This window comes from Lytechinus pictus, chromosome 12 (genome assembly GCF_037042905.1).
Source record: "Lytechinus pictus isolate F3 Inbred chromosome 12, Lp3.0, whole genome shotgun sequence".
In the NCBI taxonomy this organism is placed as follows: Eukaryota; Metazoa; Echinodermata; class Echinoidea; order Temnopleuroida; family Toxopneustidae; genus Lytechinus; species Lytechinus pictus.
Window position 1 is genome coordinate 13,400,317 of NC_087256.1, and position 19,922 is coordinate 13,420,238.

General features: G+C 36.8%; 1 protein-coding gene across 2 annotated transcripts; it reads left to right on the plus strand.

The window, feature by feature from the left end:
* Nucleotides 1–8,503: 8,503 nt before the first annotated feature.
* On the plus strand, nucleotides 8,504–18,836 carry LOC129272424 (uncharacterized). Of its 2 annotated transcripts, XR_010295345.1 has the most exons (6): nucleotides 8,504–8,595; nucleotides 13,825–14,011; nucleotides 14,444–14,575; nucleotides 15,932–16,085; nucleotides 16,481–17,408; nucleotides 17,490–18,836. XR_010295345.1 is itself a non-coding variant. In XM_054909575.2 (5 exons), the coding sequence occupies exons 1-5, from the start codon at nucleotides 8,539–8,541 to the stop codon at nucleotides 16,656–16,658; spliced, it is 708 nt and encodes a 235-aa protein (XP_054765550.2). In that variant the 5' UTR covers nucleotides 8,504–8,538; the 3' UTR covers nucleotides 16,659–18,836. The 2 variants fall into 2 exon arrangements, 1 of the variants encoding a protein (XP_054765550.2); XM_054909575.2 differs by having other exon boundaries at nucleotides 16,481–18,836.
* The last annotated feature ends 1,086 nt before the right edge of the window (nucleotides 18,837–19,922 follow it).

The following is a 19,922-nucleotide window of genomic DNA, read 5'->3' on the forward strand; positions in this document are numbered from 1 at the left end:
TTTGGCCCATGTACGTTAGTTTGGGCGCAAAACAAAACGTAAAATTGGTGATTTAGGTTTAGTTTTGGCGTGGGAATTCCTAGCCTGCACAGGCAGGTATGGATATCAATCCCAGGCTTCATGGGGAGTAAGCCTACGTATAGATGACTTTTACTCCCCAGAAGCCTCCAGGCTAGCAAGGAGGCTCCTAGAGATTATTCATTAACATGAAATATTAACATGAAATAACATGCTTAATCTTTTTTTTCAAATGAAGAATCAGAGGGGATCATTTTCAAAAATAGATTATTTGAACTGATTTTAGAGATCACGCAACTGACACTTTATACTGCTGACTCTTCATCTGAAAAAAAAAAAAAAATTAATATATTTTAGAAAAAAAGTTTTTCCTTTTAAATTTTAATGTTTTTGATGACACCATAATTGATTGCAAATGTGATAGTCCACTAGAATAAGCTCCTTTACAGCTGACGAAGTAAACAAGTGCCGGCAGTGGTGAGTGAATTCCAGTCTTAGTTCTAATTTCTAAATCCTCTTTTTTATAATTATTCGAAAAATTATTATTTTTGAAATAAAATCAATTCTTGAAACTAAAAAGAAATACATTTTCAGCCATTTACACATTTTACGGCGGGATAAAAAGTGCAGGTGTCATTATATCCTCGATATACACACATGAATGGGGCGCAAGAAATCCGTGGTCGTGGAGATTTAAGCATGTTACTTAGTGAATGACTTAATCTCTAGGACTAGCCTTCAATGCCTTCTGGCTACCCTTACCAGTAGAGGCGCACGGCCAACATTGGAGACTGTCTCCAATGTGGGAGATTATCTCCAATATCAGAGACTTTTGTAAAGAATTTGGGTATCCAATTTCAGAGACAGTCTCCAGTTTTGGAGACCAATTTCCTTTGTTTACATTTGCTGCAAAAGGATTACCTTGGCGGCAAATAAAAATGTGATAAGCAGATTCCTCATGAAAAATTACCCCTTTTCACCGTCCACTTAAAAATTCCACTTAAAAATTTCACCGTCTAGTTTTGTTTTGATAAGGATTTTTGTTGTCAATCACACACAAAACAAATGGGCTTCTGACCTCAGTGAGACAAAATTTTGGGTGGAAAAAATCATGCTTTTGTTGGTGTTGTTTCTTTTGTCCTTTTGCAAAGCAAGTCTCCAATGTGGGAGATTGTCTCCCCTATTGGAGAGAGTCTCCCATATTGGCCGTGCGCCTCTACTGCTTACAAAATACAATCACTCTTATTCACTCTCATTCAGTCAAATTTTGATCGTTTGATTTGACACATGATGATGAAACTAAGTAAAGTAACTAATAACTTAGTCTAGACTCTACTAGTTTGAATTGAAATTTGAATGATAACTCAACTGGTGACGGGGGTGTGGGAATTTTTTTTTTTTCATACTCAATCAAAGATTCAAAGAAAGAAATCATTCATAACCATATTTTACAACAAGTCAAGAGTTTGATGAAAATATTGACAGGTGGAAGACAATTTTGTATATCTTATTCTTAATGAGATGGGGTGAGGTACCCTGTCCCTGGCCCCGAGCCGAGCCGAGGCGACATGGCCATGCATGGGATCTACATGTAGCGACATTCTCGTTTACCTGTCCATCTGCCTTTGCGTTGGCTCCTGATCCTGCCTGTGTGTTGTTGATTGCTGCTGCATTGCTGCTGCTGGCAGGTGCTGGACGATTATTTCCACCGCCTCTTTTATTCCTCCGTCTTTTGGAGCGTTTGCTGTCAGAAGAACTCATGGTTTATGCTCCGTCTACTTCCTAAATATTGAATTCACACAATGGAATATCTCAAACGTAGATTTCTGTTTATAATCAACGTAAATTTTAAGTGCTTATCTGTAAACATGAGAGGCTATTCTGGGCATTTTTCCTTGCCAATATGGCAGCCTACATTTTGTATGGTTTTGTATTCGCTTTCCACACGCTCCACTTGGTTAATAGTTATTTAATTCCGTAAAATGCTATTTTTAAAGATAAATTTAATTTTTTGTTATTAATCTAATTATTTACTATTGATTGAAACCTTTTTGTCATTATTTTCGTTATTCCAATAATCTATTTTACAAATTCTAAAATGTACGAATAAATATTTACATTAAATAAAGACTATCAACTTCATTACGCAGTTACCATGTTTCATTGGCTGTGACCCATGTTGTGTATGAAATAGAGATCAGCGAATACATGTAGGCCAGCCATAGACATCTCTATGAGGCCAGCGCAGCGCAAGCCCCATCCACCTAAATGGCAAGCACGGAATTGGATGTGCTATTTAATCAAACAACCTTGTAAAATACTAAGTTCCGACTTGTGATAATAATACACACAGAGATAGTAATAGTAGACGAGCGCGTATGGGGGGAGGCTTTCGGGGCCCGGGCCCCCCAGGTAGGCGAAAAGAGGCACCAAAAAAGGGGGAAGGAGAAGAGAAGAGAGAGGGAAACAAGGAGAGAGAGATAAAAAAGTGGGGAAGAGAGAGAAGCTAGGAAAAGAAGAAGGAAAAAGGGCAGAGAAGAGAGGAAGAGAGAGAGGGGGGAAGTAAAAAAAAAAAAAAAAAAAAATGGAGGAGCCAAATTAATGTTCGACCTAGGAAAGGGGCGCCAGATTTATATTCGACCTTTGAGGCGCCATTTGAGTGACCTAGGTGCAAGGTGCACGGGCGTGCACCGAATGATGTTCAACCTGATGGGAGGTGCCAAATTCATAACCTAATTGGGGTGGCAATTTTATGTTTGACGTGGGGGACCTGGGGAACCAAATTCATGTTTCATATGGGGCGGGGGCACCAAGTTCATGTTTGATCATGACCGGGGCACCTTGACCTGAAACTCTAGGGGCGCCAAGTTAAAGGAGAATGAAACCCTTGAAACCAGCTGAATCCATATCAAAGAGAAAAATCAAAGAAACATATTGTTGAAAGTTTGAGGAAGATTGAATGAATAATAAAAAAGTTATGAGCATTTGAATATTGAGATCACTAATGCCATGTAGATCATCCCATTGGCAATGCGACCAAGATCTGTGATGTCACACACGTACAACTCCCTCATTACTTTAGTACTAATTTCACTTATATTCTAACTTTTATAGAGTCTATCACAAGGTAAGGTGTTCTCTTTATGAGAGGACAAGTACAGAGGTTTCACAACATTATATCATTGATGAATCGTTTTTCATATGATTAGAATGAGCAAAAAGAGATGTTTTGGGGTATATTTTCAGTGTCCAAAAGGGGAGAGTTGTTCATCTGTGATATCATAGATCTTGGTCGCATTGCCAATGGGAGGATCTCCATAGCATTAGTGATCTCGACATTCAAATGCTCATAACTCTTCTATTGCTAGTCCTATTTTACTCAAACTTTTGTTGATCTTATTCTTTGATTTTTCTGCTTTCACAAAAGCTAACTTGCTCCAAGAGTTTCATTCTCCTTTAATGTTCGCCCGGGGGCGCCAAATTCATAGTCGACCTATGGGGCGCCAATCAGATATTCTACCGGGGGTTCCAAATCAATTTACCTGAAAATGAAGGGGCACCAAATTGACCTTAATCTCGTGGGGGTGCCAAATTAGTGTTCGACCAGGGGGCGAGAAAAGTCATGTTTCACATGGGGGAGGGGCACCAAACTCATATTCACATGCGTTTGGCGCTCGCATCAAATGTTTAGTTCGACGCCCATCCTGTTCATGATTACTTAAAATGTCCAAATTTTAGGTCAGAATATCAAAATTTTTATCTCGCTATTCGTGCTCGCATCAATTTTTTGTTAGGACGATCCTATTTATGGTTTGGAAATTTGCTTAGAATGTCCAGCTTTGGGTCTGAATATATAAAAAAATTGCGCTTCGCGCTCGCAGCCTCTAATATTTTGTTAGATACCCATCCAGTTCATGATTATTAATAGTTAGAATGTCCAAATTTTAGGTCAGAATATCAAAAATTTCCAGCTGGCGCTTCCCGCTCGCATCATTAAATTGTTTAGATAGACACCCATCCTGTTCATGGATACAAAAAGTGCCTAAAATGTCCAGTTTTGGATGGGAATATCAACAATTTTCAGCTCGCGCTTCGCGCTCGCATGATTAGTTAGACAGACTGTTCATAATTACCAAAAGTACTTAGAATGTCCAAATTTTAGGTCAGGTCGAATATCAAAACTTTTCAGCTCGCGCTCAGTTCACTTTGCATAAATGTTAAGAAACATGTACATACCAATCCTGTTCACGATTACCAAAGGTGCTCGGAATTTCCAAATCTTATATCAGAATATCAATTTTTTTTAGCTCGCGCTTCGCGAGAGCATTAATTGTTTAGATAGATGAGTCATCCGCCTGTTCATGGATTCATGGACAAAAAAAGTGCTTAGAATGTCCAGTTTTGGTCGGAATATAAAAAATGTTCAGCTCACGCCTCGCGCTCGCATCATTTGCATATCCTGTTCATGATTACCACTTACGCTTAGAATTTCCAAATTTTTGGTCAGACTCAATTTTCAGCTCGCGCTTCGCGCTCACATCATTTGTTTAGATAGATACCCATCCTACTCATTCTTACAAAATCAGCTCAGAATGTTCAATTTTCAGGTTTAAGTACATAAAATACCCCCGAATATAATTATCTCCCGCTTCGCGTTCGCATTAGTTTATTTGAACCTATGAAACAAACTTTTCTTAACTTGTTTGTATGAATAAAGCTAAGATGTTAATAAACCTATTAGTCTTTAGTAAGGTCTACACCCTCCAAAAAAAAAAATCAGCATTTAACTCTCGATCGGGAAAAACATGGATGAAAATACCCCCTCCCCCTCCTTGGAGAAAGCTATACATCCGCCCCTGGTAAAGAAATTACAGCTCCTGCTCGCATAATTCTAGTACTCTGATGATAAGTAAATTCTACATTGAAACTCAAAGTGCTTAAAATTCTATGCTTTTCATTTATTCTTTTTAGAAAGTGGTATTACATCCTATTCATGGATATTTTTTTATGAACACATCATTAAAAAAAAGATCTTCAATTGCCTTTTTTCATATGATTATGAAATAAGATAATTCAACATGCATTTAAGGCACCTATGTTTGCCTAGCTGGCAGGGAGGAGGCACCATTTTTCGAAAAGTACATAGGGACGCCAAAATAAGGTCGCTTTATGAACCATAATAAACGGTGCTTGAATAAATGTTACATTTTCAGGTCAGTTATAGGCCTAACAGTAAATCAAATACATTAATTTCAGCTGGCACTTCTATATTCGATTACATGTATTTCTTTACTGAAATGTCATGCATCATCTTCATGTTTTTTTAATTAACCATGCTTCAAAGGTCCAGTTTTCAGGTCTGTATTTTGGTTTTGTGATTAATATTTATGAAGGTACATTGCAAATGTTACAATATACTTCAGTAAATCAAACAAAACACCGTTCATAAAGGCAAATAATAATTATTCATAATACAAAAATTGGTGATTTAATACAGCTCTCTATAGTTCACCAATGGCGAATGGTAAAAGCAAAATCGATAACAGGATGTCAAAGAGAGAGAGGGTGTGGGGAAGGCACTTGCGTACCTACGGGGGGGGGGGGGCAGGGGGGCAGTCTGCCCCCCCCCTGACGAGACACAACCCATGCAAAGGACGTATCCCTGCCCCCCCCCCTGACGAGCTTGAAAGACCTTTTTTGCCCCCTGACGAGCTTGAAGACCTTTATTGCCCCCCCTGACGAGCTTAAAGACCTTTTTTTTTCTTCTTCTTTTTTCTGGTACGAAATCCTTTATTTTTGATTGAAGACCTTTTTTTTTTTTTTTTTTTGCTTGTCAAATTTTTTGGCGGAAGGTTTTGCCCCCCCCCCCCCTGTGGAAAATCCTAGGTACGCCACTGGGGGTAGGCCTATTACTCACTTTGAATACACCATTGTTGTGACAATATTGTCCCGTTCTCGCACTGCTTTTGAAATGCCTATCTTAAGACTTAAAGGGGAATCCAACCCAAGATAAATCAGACAAGTTGATAGGTGAAAGTTTGAACAATATTGGACAAACAACAAGAAAGTTATGAATTTTTAAAAGTTGTAAATATTGGTAATCACTATACCCATGGAGACTTCAAATTGGCCGCATATGGGATGTCATAGTGATGTAAGGCAAGGACTACTCTTCCATGTACTCCAATACATATTATGGCTAAAATATCATTTTTCCAAAAAGTTTTATTTCAAATTATATTTTTCTTTCATGAGGACTTATAACAATATACTACCTGGGTTATATTTATATTACTGCCCCAGGGGAATGGGTACTTAGGAGAAAACCACAAATCCCAGATAATAAAGTACATGGCCTATGGGAAAGTTGTCCTTGCCCCTTGTCATAATTTACTAACCCAGTTGCCAATTTGAAATCTACATAGTACTAGTGATCTCAATTTTTAAGCAGCTATAACTTTCTTATTGCTTGTCCGATTTCTTTCAAACTTTCACCAATCTGTTTAATTTATTTTTCTCCTTCCCAACACAACATTTTATTGCCAAGGCTGGGTTCCCCTTTAATAACAACGTATACGTTAGGTTACTACCGGAGTCTATTGAGTTGGAGCCAAAATAGCATTTCATTATATTTTTTGTAAATATGGGCGACACCATGGTATTTTGATGGAAAAGGAGAAGACAACACAAAAGTGTTTTTAGTTTTTCTTCCAAATTAAATAACTTGGGTAATAATGCATTGTATATAGAGTTACGCGACCCAAATATTTATCTATTCTTCTGAATGCCCTTCCCCTTAGATTTCTTCCCATTATTTACTTTTTTCTTTTATCATAGCGGGTCCCCGTAAAGGCTCCCGGCTGTAGCGCTCCCCTGCATGGACCTAAACATTCTACAGCAATACTATATATACGTTTATCAACATATAGCTTTATAATTATGATCTTTTAGCAGCACGTTCATTACCGACAGCAAGTTGAAAACTGCAAATCTATTTTAAAGTAACATGAGAGTCAAAAGGGGCCTAAGCTTTCGATCCTATAGCAGAATCTTCGTCGGAGGCAAAATGACAAACATATAAAGTGGATCAAACATAATATAGACCATAGACATGCAACAGCAACAGCATGAAAGTAACATGATAATAATTCATGAGGTTCCGATCAATGTCGCACTTTATATTACCTCGACTTTAGCTCCAGCCGCTAAAGGCGCTTGGTGCTTTTAAGGAATTAATCCTACCAGATACCTTAAAATTTAAACTAACAGCTCTTCAAGCTTATATATTTTCAAAATGTGTCTCAATTCGATAAGTCGGTAATTGTTACGTTTATTTATTTTTTCCCCTTTTGTTTTCTTTTTTGTCTTTATGTTTTGAAGCGCAGACATCGTGTGGTATGCCATATGAATAAAAAAACAGACTTTTAAAGCATCGGATAAGGCATGCCCTATTACAAAAAAAACTGGTGATAAGCGAACTTTTTTCAGTTTGATAGAAATCGATCCCCGTCTCACATTATGAATATCAGACCTTACCATCAAATGATTTTGTTTTATTGAAAAGCAATTATGGAAAAATTACAAATATGACAACTTCGATCATAACAAGACCCTATAAAGGGACTGATACGTCATCATAAACTTTAAAGGGGAATCCAACCCAAATAAAAACTTGTTTTTAGAGGGAAAAGAAATATTAGGCAAGCTGATATGTGAAAGTTTGAACAATATCGGACAAACAATAAGAAAGTAATGATTATTTTAAGTTGTATGAATATTGGTAATAACTATACCCATGGAGACTTCAAATTGGCCGCATATAATTATAACTTCATAGTGATGTAAAGCAAGGACTACTCTTCCATGTACTCCAATACATAAAATGGCTAAATTGTCAAATTTTTTCAAAAGTTTTACTTCAAACTGTATTTTTCTTAAATAAGGACATAAAACATACTACCTGGGTCATATTTAGATTACTGCCCCCGGGGCCCAGGGAAAGGGTACTTAGGAGAAAAATACAAATTCCTGATAGTTATGTACATGGCCCATAGGAAAGTTGTCCTTGCCCCTTGTCATAATTTACTTACCCAGATGCCAATTTGAAATCTACATTGTCTTCGGGATCTCAATTTTAAAACAGCCATAGCTTTCTTGTTGCTTGTCCGATTTCTTTCAAACTTAATATTTCACCATCATCTGTTTTATTTATTTTTCTTCTTTCCAACACAACATTTTATGACCAAGGCTGGATTCCTCTTTAGCAGCCATTATGACTGAGAGGAGGAGAAAGGGGCATAGAGAGAGGGGAGGGGAGAAATAGAGGGGGGGGGGTGCTCCCAAAGTTTTGACTGTAAGAGAATAGTATCACACAAAATTTTAGCAATTTTAGCACATACTTTTTTTAGCATTCACCTCATTCACCTATCTATCCACTGGATGCATGGTTAAGAAATGCCGTACTATATACTAGTATCATATTTATATCTAGCATCTCCGTTATTCCTGCACGTAATTTCAATGGGAAATTCAGCTGGCACCGAATCTGAGGAAACTCAAAATAAAAATATGGATAGGGTAAGTTCTATGGATTATAAGAGAATAACAATACACATGGAAGGTCGGGAATAATGCATGGGACAACTCCAAATACTTTTTAAAAAATGGCCAGTCGAAGTTAGAGCCGTGGACAGAGATCTCGCTCAGCATGCAGGAGGAAGTCTACGTCGTGAGCTAGTCTTGCCCGCCGGCGTTGCAGCGCAGCTCAGCGCGGGCATGTCGGTTGGTGGACTTGAGTCGAAAGGGAAACGATATGTCACTTGTCATGTCAGGATGGTTTATTTCCAATTGGTCTAATGCCAGTTCGTCCACTATCCACATGCCTGGTCTATATCATAACCTTGTTCATTGAATGACATGAATGAGTGGTCTATACTGAGTATAGCAGTGTTGAAATGTCAGTTTTCGAGATCGAGAGCCAGTTCTTTTTCATTCATGATTCAGCGCATAGTTTCGCATTGCAGTTTTTCCTGCTCGTTTACAATTAATACAAATTCATTTAATGTTAAACATTGTCTATTTAATTGCTATTTATTTTTTCTTCATTGTTATTGTTAAATTATTTAATGTAGACCTAGAATAATTTTAGATCTAGGACATTTAATAGTATTATGTTTATTGTTTGTATCTCGTATTTTAAATTAACTGGACTTTCTAACTTATACAATTTTGTCCATCAAATTGAATAGGACGAAGTTTATCAAATTTGAACAGAATTTGTATTCAGAGGATTGAGAGGAATTCTTTTCATAATTACTTTTTGATACAAACTCACTTGAAAATTATTTTATGAAATATTGAATGCATCGCAGCTTGACAGCTAAGGTCAACATCATGAACATGTTAACTACATGTATTTCTCAAGCTAATATACCTACGCCAGCGCACCCACTAAACACATCACAGCTCTCAGCTCGGTCAATCATCACCGCAATACACAGCTCACAGTAATCATCACCGCAATACAGGCGGGTATGAAACTGCATTAGCACCAATACATGTATAAGTGTACACTTGGGCACTGACTGTTACCAAAAATCCCCACCGAAAATCCTAATTTCGGTCTTAAATTTGCGGGATCTGCACCATATTTCCAGAGCACCAAGTGGCTTACTTCAGATTTAAGAAGTAGAGTTGCCGAAAATTACTCTAAAATAAAAAAAACCCAGGGGGGGGGGGGGGGCCACTTACATTGACGAGTGGATACCATGCATGACCAAAAAAACACGTAAAAAGGATGTCTTTTTCAAGATAGGGCACGTTACGTACGTAACGTGATAAGGGTGTCAAAAGCACAAAAATATTGAAAAAAGGGTATCTATTTCGCTCGGAAAAATATACGTGTTTAGGGTAAAAAATGAGGGGATGATAAAACAAAATCAAAATGTTTTATAAAGGATGTCCTTTTTGCCCCAACACTACGTGTTTAGAGTCCGATTTGCGTGAGGTGTGGACGGTGGGGCCGTACTAAACCAAAATAATGGTGTCTATAGGTAAAACCGACGGACGCGTGACATAACAATAAAATATCTCTGTACTACTTGTTTCGGGGTTCATTTCAGGGAATACTTGCTAAGAGTATCGTTTTGTTTCCAATACTTGTTAAAGCTAAATGAACGTAGTTGCAGTAAAACACTGATTTCGTGAGAAAGTCTGTAAGACCAAGGTAAAGTATTGATATATCATCGTGGATCTAGATCTGGTACAGTTACATAAACTGAACTTTGTGAAATCATAATATCTAGCTAAAAAACAACCCATGCAAAGGACGTATCCCTGCCCCCCTGACGAGCTTGAAAGACCTTTTTGCCCCCCCCCCTGACGAGCTTGAAGACCTTGAAGACCTTTATTGCCCCCCCCCCCCTGACGAGCTTAAAGACTTTTTTTTTTTTTTTTTTTTTTTTTGCTTGTCAATTTTTTTTCTGGTACAAAATCCTTTATTTTTTATTGAAGACCTTTTTTTTTTTTTTTTTTTTTTTTTTGCTTGTCAAATTTTTTGGCGGAAGGTTTTGCCCCCCCCCCTGTGGAAAATCCTAGGTACGCCACTGGGGGTAGGCCTATTACTCACTTTGAATACACCATTGTTGTGACAAATTGTTCCGTTCTCGCACTGCTTTTGAAATGCCTATCTTAAGACTTAATAACAACGTATACGTTATAGGTTACTACCGGAGTCTATTGAGTTGGAGCCAAAATAGCATTTCATTATATTTTTTGTAAATATGGGCGACACCATGGTATTTTGATGTAATAATTTTTATAAAAAGGTGAAAGGAGAGATGAGAGGACTCATGTATTGGTGTATGAGTTTTCCAAAGTACTAACGTCCAGGGGCCCGTTTCTCAACACCGTCATAAGTCTAACTTCTTGACTAAATCGGAGATAGTGAGCTACTTGTCCGCTAACCGTTTCACGAAGCCCCCTTTACCAAGATCGGGTACAACAACCTCACTAAATATTTATGACACCTCCGAACCTGTCTTAACTTCTTTCTTAATGACGTAGTGGCATCACGTGGGTAGACTATGACATGCGAAAGTGCCTAGAAATTTTAAAATTATAATCTTACGTAATCAATCATAGTGGTTGAAATTACATCACAAAACAAGTGGGTTAATGCATTCAATGATAATTGTAATACAAAGAAACTATAAAAAATTGTTGGTAAACACCCAAAAACCATTCATTTTGAAATAGTAAAATGATTTAATCGATAAAGATTCTACCACGTCAGGCCATCCATAACTGAACTCGTATTTGTTATTTTCAGACCCCTATTAACAGTTGGATGAATTCTATCTCTAATTTATGCATATAATTTGTCCAATATCGTATCTTTCGGTATCAATGATTTAAAATGTTTTGTTAAACTATATTTTGATGATGTTTGGAATCGTAAAAGTCCGTATAATTATCATCATTTTACAAAGAAAACCGTTATGGTTTACTTTCGTAAACTTTTTAATTGGGTCTACAGGGGGTACCCATCTCAACGTCCACAAGTGATTTTTTAGTCATGAAATGAATTATTCATAATTCAATTTTCTATGCAATTGAATGCTCCAGTCTTCATGGTCTAAGTATGTATGATGCATAATTCACCTGTGCTATTATTTTGAAAAGATTTATTTCCCAATTTATCATAATATTTGCAATTTTGTCATAATTTTTCTTTCTGAAAATTATGCTATTTTGTGACTAAGGCTACGTCTCGTCTGCTCTTTTTACCGATAGTATCGATATCAAGGTATTCTAGTTAGGAAGCCTTTCAAGAAACAGGTTTAGTAAGATTGGAACTAACTCCGTAGTTGGTGGATAAAGATACAGTGAAAAAAATACACGGGGGCGGCGGGCGAATTCGCCCCGGAAATGCCTAAAGTCGCCCTCGAAATCACCCAAAATCATGCTTTCGGGGGCGACATAAAATCTGAATGTCGCCCCCGAAATTATTGCCGAGTGATAACAACTCAACGACCCACTAGCGCCATATGCTCGAGCTCCACTTACCATTTAAAAATCATCAAAAATCCACACTCAAAATCATGAATAAGCCTTGAAAATAGCGAGGAGCGCAGTTTCAAATTCCGAAGTTGCGTCTTTTTTTCTGTACCATGTATTTTCACACACATGGTACCAGGTATGGAAAAAAAAAATGAACGCGACGGTCGGGAAACAGTTGCATGTATAGGGGTCCATTATGACTACCACCATGTGCAATTTCTAATGCACATGTTTCCCCTACAGTTATCACAATTCTGTGATAAAATAATTCGAGTGTAGTAACCTATCATTGGTGAGTTGTCATTTGGCTTTGCTTTTCAAAACGGCCTATTAACATCCAAAATAACTTACCTTATTTATTAATTATAACTTAAAAATCAATTGTTTTATTTTTCTCGGGGATGTGGTAAATATCAGACAATAAATCATCAAACAAAGCTCCATCTATTTTACAAGGCCGGCGGCAGGCGCACGCATTGGCGCTTGTATTAGCTAGGCAGTCTGAGCTCTGTCTCTCTGCCAGAGCTCTGGGGGACAATTCGCTCAGTAAAGGCCTCAATGATGGTGATTTTCTGTTTCAGACAGAGTTTACATTTCGGGTATATTATTCAAAACTGCCAATAAAGTTTGATGATTTCTTCATTGTCATGTGTATTTAAGTTCTTAATGAATACATTCTCACCAAATTTAGACTCCCTCATAGAGAAATGCAATTTTCATGGAGATCTGCGTTTTCAAAGAACTTCACGAAAAGTTAGGGTATGTGATAATGTGGGCCTTTATTACATGTACACTGTATATGGCCGAGTACAGGGAATAGACTGAGAAGAAATTACATATTGAATTCATTTATATCCAAGTCCAACTCACAGTCACACCCACACACACACACACACCCAAGATTCTAAGCATGAAAAAAATAACTTAAAAAATCATACAATATTAAACAAAAAGTAATAATTAATAAGTGAACAGGTAATCCTCAAAATACAAAAAAGTAGCATTAAAAAAGAGCCCCCGAAATGCAAAAAGGAGCCCCCGAAAGGTAAAAATGGAGCCCCCGAAATTTGACAAAAAATTTAAAATGGAGCCCCCGAAATTTTTTTTTTAATTTTTTCCCTGTAAAGATATGACTAACTTGTCCATGTGTTGAGAAACGGGCCCCGGAACTACATGTAGACCACCTCGATCATTGATCCCCTCCACATTTATACTGGATAATATAAACAGTGAATAAAACATCATCAGGGTTTGTATCCTCTTTTGAGAACAAGGTCAGAAGCTGGTATTGGTCACAGATGTAGAGTCAAAGGTGTTTAAAGCATTGTATTTTTATATACAAATACATAAATCAGTTTCAGCTGGTCTGGGTCACTGGGCTATTTCGAGTTTATTTTTTATTTTCATAAAATTTACGAGCCGGGTTTGGACCGAGTTGAAGCTAACAAGCTACAGCACTAGTGATAAGTTGACAAGTTGGCAATAGATGTATATTTATTCAAAACTTTTATCTTGGATATAAATAAATTAGATATGAATTATAAACACTGCAATACACAACTAATTTCACTAAAAAAGAGTTCATAATTAAAAAGAGAACAAAAATAAAATCACTAGACAGCTTATCCCGCAACAAGCTTTGTCGCCATCACTGTGTGTTACCATGGGTGCTCGCAGCCTCGCACCAACCTGTATAATATGTGGTATTGTTTTTAAAACATTTCTCTCCATCTCTCTTTATCTTAGACTCAAGCCCTTTCACGAAAACGGAGACACTCCTCCCGTCAGGGTGCAAGCACTAGCCATGATGAAGATGAACAGCCCCCTCGCTCAAGATTACGGACATCAAGGTTAAGTGGTAGAACAAGTTCTAGCTCAGTTGAGATAGTGGACATACCGCCGCAGGCTGTCACACCACCAATCCGTGAAGAAGGTATGAAAAATAATATGCAAGATCTTAAGGAATAATCCAATGAATGTCATGTTCATTTTTAAAGAGTAGAATTAAAATTGAACAAAATATTTAATGAAAATTGCGTAATAATTGAAAAAGAAATGGCTCAGTAATAACATTTTTGTGCATTTTTACATTTTCAGCCGTATGCAAATTAGTGTATTGATAATGCCATCCTCACACCACTGAGTTGATTAATTACCATTCATATTCTGTGCTGCCCTATAATATGATTTTGTAATTTATAGAATGTGTACTTTAAAACTTATCAAGTACATGCTATAAATTTTTTTTGGAGAATTTAAAGTACAAATAGTTCAGGAATGGAAAAAAAAGACAATGTCCTAATTCGATTTCACCAAACATACGCATTAATCCTTAGATGTAAATATTTGTTTTCTTTTCACACAGAACCCATTGATTTGTCATTGTGTATCGTGGACTTAACAGATGAGACAGAAACCACAAGAAATCGTCCACTCAGACATTCATCTCAGGATGATATTGTTGATCTTACGGTTGAAACACATGCAGTCGACAGAGGTATCCCTACCATTGTTTATTTTTATAGATAGGGGCATATTCTGTAATATTGAAAATCATCAAAAAAACAGCAAAATCCCCCCCACCCTATAGTAAAGATACACTTATTATAAACTCTGGTTTAACGCAAACTTGGTTTTAAGTTGTGATTTAAATATGGGTATATTATAATCAAATGTGACACAGATTTCTATAATTAGAGAAACAGATTCAATTTATCATCAAATTTTGCAGTCAAATCATTACAAACCATTCTGAAGTGATACATGTAGGTACAATAGTGGTGCCATTGCTGAGTGGTCTAATGCGGCTGACATGAAGTCTGGGTGTAGATCCCTAGCATTTGATTGCCTTTGGTCTTTTATCATACATTGAAATAAATTGAAATGTTTTAGGCATTATTGGCAACAAATCGTTCACTTATTTTTTAACCAAAAAAAAGAAGAAAAATACATTAGCTGACTTCACCATTAGAACATTGTGAAGATCTTTGTAACTCACAAGAAGCATACAGTGTCAAAAAAAGTTTTGTACACAGCTCCCCATGATATTTAACCGATTTGTTCAGAATACTGGCATACAGTGTCAATAATAATAATAAATAATATTTGAGCAAAATAATAAGTGAATCCCCACACTCACAGAGTAACTTCTTGGAAATCTGCTTCATCCGTCATATCATGCATGAGTGAGCATGTATACTTTTCGAAAGTTAGAGGGGTTATTTCTAGTGTCAGGATATCAATGGATTACATTTTTTTTGCTTTGTTTATGAAGTGTACTCATTACTTGCAGCCCACTAATGACATGATTTCAACACATTACAACACATATATTTTATGCTGAATGATATTCAATCCAATCCCTCCCCCCCACAACTGATACTGGTGTGTGCAGTCATTATGGCAGCAATCAAACCAATAGATTTTAGCATCTGGGGGATATTGTCAGTTTACCCTTGTCCAAATGTGTTATGAATTGCAGTTAGCAGAATCAGACCAATATTTTGAGAAGTTTGTTACGTAAGACAAGTTTTTATATCAGAAATGAACATAGTTAAAATGTTTCTCAGCCAATCAACCAATGATTTTACTGTTCATTGAATGTCTTTGATATCATCCCTTTTTAGTTCATGTTTTATATCATGTTTTACATATTTTTTGTAAACGATAGTGGATATGAATATATGAACAAATAAAGTCTCTATTATGAGGATTAAAGAGAAAAAATTCTTTATGAGATGGGTTTCTGTTCATATATAGTATGATGACATAGTAGAATTGTGCAATCATTGTTTTTTGTATGTTAGTGTTTTTGTCTAATGATCTAATGGCTTGTGAATGAATGCCTTTGCAGCGCCAAGGAGAGTGAGGCGGACTAGGAGAGGGAGACTGATGAGAAACTCTCAACGTGGTAACATCATACCTATCCTCAGCGATGACAGCGATGAGGAGAACGATGTCATGGTTCTACCAGAGATCGACATCGGGGAGACCTACAGAACAGCCAGGTTAGTGCTCATGGTCTTATCTTGTGAAGAATATTTAACGTCTCAAAAGAGATTTGCATTCCAACTTCCAGCATTTGTATCTTTGTGAAAGAGATGGGAATGAAAAATGAGGAGCAAGAAGAAGAGAAAAAAAGATGAGAAGGAGGAGGGTGGGAATGAAGAAGAAGGAATGACGGAGGAGGAGAAGGAAGATTGAGAGGATGGAGGAGTAGACCCGAGAAGAGCAAAGACATACTCGGTATTTATATACATGCATCAGAACTTTTTTTAATTGGTTCTGATTAGCTTTTAGAACAATTACTTCAGCTTTAGATAATGTTATCTTACTTGGCTTTTAAGGTATAGTCCTGATCTTATCAATGATACCACTGATTTTTCACCTTTTTTTTCTTCAGGGATGAGACGTCAAACAGTACAGCCACAGGTCCCGGGAGAGGGCGACAAACATCACCAAAGAAAAGAGTTATAACATGTCCTATCTGTATGGAAGATGAAACAACAGTAAGTGACAATGGTTATGAAGATGATGACGGTGATTATGATGGCAAAGATAATGGTGGTGGTGATGATTAAGATGGTGATGATGAGGGTGATGAGGATAATGATGGTAAAGATGTTGATGGTAATGAAGAGAAGGAAAAGTAGGAGGCATAATATGTGTAGCTCATTTGGTAGAGCAGTGATAATAAGGTGACTGGTTCAAAACCAAGTTTATGCTTTATTACATGGTTAATCATCAAGGCACCTTTTCAACAATAATATCTGTGGCTTTGTCATTAACAGTCAAACTGGTCAATGGCCACCTGCTTAAAGTGGCCACTTGAAATCCCACGGCAGGAAATTCATGTGTTGTAGACCCTGTCTATTGTGGCCATTTTCCACTCATTTTATGTACCTCGGTCAATATCCCACTCTCCATAGTGGCCACTAAAAATCAGTTTCACGATAACTTTTGACTCCGTCAGTAGTTCTATAGCTATTCCTTGATTGAAATAGATACATGCATGCAATATTATATGAAAAAAAATCAACTCATTGAAAGCACAAACTGTATCCAGTTCATTATCTACAATACATGGTAAATCCAAGATGGCCGCTAAGGGGTCTATAGTAGCCACCTGTATGTAGTGGCCATTTTTGCCGTTTCCCTTTGGTTGCTTCTATACACAGGTTTGACTGTTCATTATTTCCTAGCAGCATTTTTGGTCCTATGCCCGGGGGACCATTTACATTGACGATTGGATACCATGCGCGACCAAAAAACATGTAAAAAGGATGTCTTTTTCAAGATAGGGCATGTTACATACGTAACGTAAAATAAGGGTGTCAAAAACACTGAAGTATAAATGAAAAAAGGTATCTATTTCACTAGGAAAGCTACGCGTTTAGGGTCAAATTTGCGAGGGTAAAAAAAAAGACAAATGATTTATAAAGGATGTACTTTATGCCTCAACAGTCAACACTACGCAGTGTTCCGATTTGCGCGAGGTGTGGCCGTACTAAATCCACTGATGTAGGTAATGGTAAAACCGACATCTGTGACATATAACAATTAGAATATCGTACTTGTTATAGGGGTTCAATTCAGGGAATACTTGCCAAGAATATTGCTTTGTTTCCAATACTTGTTAAGGATAGGGTTTTACATGTCAATACTTGTTAAGGGGTGCATTTTTAGAATATGGAAAATACTTGTTTCGGGTGCTTTTCGAGACCCCATGGTCGCGCATGCCTCCCCCCCCCCCCCCCCCCCCCCCCCGGGTCCTATGTTGGTTCGCCTGTGCAGAAATTAGTCCTTGCCTTGTACATCCTGACCCTAGCCTTGGCCTACATGTAGGATTTCCATCCTTGCATTCAACACTCATTAAGGGGTATCCCCCCCCCCCCTCAACCTGGGGCTCGGAGGCTCTCCCTGTAGCGCATCTGGGATTTCTGGGATAGCATACTCACATGAAAGTAGATCTTCATGATACTTCCTTTATAGTGTTGATTTCCGCTTTGATTATGTCCAGATGGTATCTCCATATATTGTATCTTTCATTGTTGAGTGTTTTTATGCATGTTCTGGAAAGGAGAAAGAAGAAAAATATTCATTTAGACTGCACGTAGCTTACGGTATGTGCATAATGTAGCCAGAATCGAGTTGGTGTTTAGTCTGAGAATTTATTTTCCAGGTGTGGTGCTTCCTTGGCAAAGCTTATTTCCTCTTTCTTATTGCTCACATTTCAATCGAGGAAAACTATCTCATACTCACACGTGGTTTTAATGTGTTGTTTAATAGGTGAGATTCAATTTTGCTAAATTACATCTAAATTATTTGAACTCATAATTGTGTGTACATGTACACGTATGTAAGTGCATCATTTCACATTTGAAGTGCATGAGTTATACATTTCTTGGTTTAGGGTGCTGTAGAATTTATATATTCTCTAGATGAATTTTCTATTCCACAGTCTTCTCTATTTTTATGATTTTAGGGGGAAAATCACTTTCATTTTTATATTTGGTTCAAAATCTGAGGTATAAGTAATGTAATAATGAAATACAAAAGAAAAGTAGGAAGATATCAATGTGCTCATTGCATGAAAAAAAAACAAGTGGAGAACATTTAAAATGCCATACATTTGTAAAGTTTCCATCCGATTTGATGATGCATGTTTGTCTAGTTTTTTGCTTGTTCAAATTTCTCTAGTTTTCCGTGATCCATCAATAATAAAATAAAATGTTCACAATAGTGAACAAAACTTACACAAAATTATAAAGAAATAAACGATATATGCCAAACAATATTTCAAGAAAATGTATAATTACAGAGTAATGAGCAAATGAGGATCAGAAAAATTATTGAATGCTTGTCCGTTTATAATGTGGTCCCACATATTATTTCCCGTGTTAGCTACACCAGAAAAAAACATGTGGTACCTAATGAAATGTAATTTCTAGTCAACCTGAATTATTTAAATTGAACTTTGTTGTTCTACATGTAAATAAGCATTCTGGCATATGATAAACACTTTAGCATTGCTTCCAACCATTTTCTGTCAAAATTTTATTTCTACACCAACTCAAGATGAAATGAAACCATGACCTGTTTCACTTGTATGCAGTGTTGATTCTGATGTGACATTGTAATACTGCCATCTGTTGTTCATTCTTTGAAATCGCATCCTGCTTGCTTGGTATTTCACATCACTGTGTTGAATTTGTTGGGTAACATGTTATCAATAAAGAATGTAAATTTAATGAGTAAAATGATAAAAACTGAACTTAAAGGTATTGTTTAACTTTGTGAGCAGCCGATTTAAAAAATTCTCAAACCAAGATGAAACATGTGTACAAGTGCATGTATTAGAACTAATAAACCCTGAAAACAACCATTATTGAGAATGAAAAGCTAAAACTACAAGGCAAACCCCGATTTTGTAAATAGGGCGTCATATAGACGCCTAAATAGTACACATAAGTGTATGGGATGAAATTAAGATGGTGTTTTCGGTCACTTTATATTTCAATTTTTGAAGCACTAAATAATTATTTTCGAATGCAATTTTTTCTGGGCTTCATTTTTGTAACATATCACAGACACAGGTGACAAGTGCGACCTTCTAGCTCAGACTTTTTAAAAGTCAAACCAATGTTAACCAATCACTTTAACTTACTATTTCACCATTTAAAATATTAGAAATTTACGAGAAATGTAATGATAATATGCTGACAATAACAATGTTACCATTTTTTTGAGGGGTTGGTCTTTTTTATTTTGTATCTTATATAGACTAGAGTGCTTATGGCTTTTTTAGAGACATGTACATGTTCACGTCTAGATATATTTGATGT

Bases quoted from the DNA above. Each gene is read 5' to 3' on its own strand.
- LOC129272424 (XM_054909575.2), top strand. From the start codon at position 8,539: ATGGGAAATTCAGCTGGCACCGAATCTGAGGAAACTCAAAATAAAAAT. The intron at 14,012-14,443 runs GTATGAAAAATA...CTTTTCACACAG, and splicing joins ACCACCAATCCGTGAAGAAG to AACCCATTGATTTGTCATTG. The intron at 16,086-16,480 runs GTTAGTGCTCAT...TTTTTTCTTCAG, and splicing joins GAGACCTACAGAACAGCCAG to GGATGAGACGTCAAACAGTA.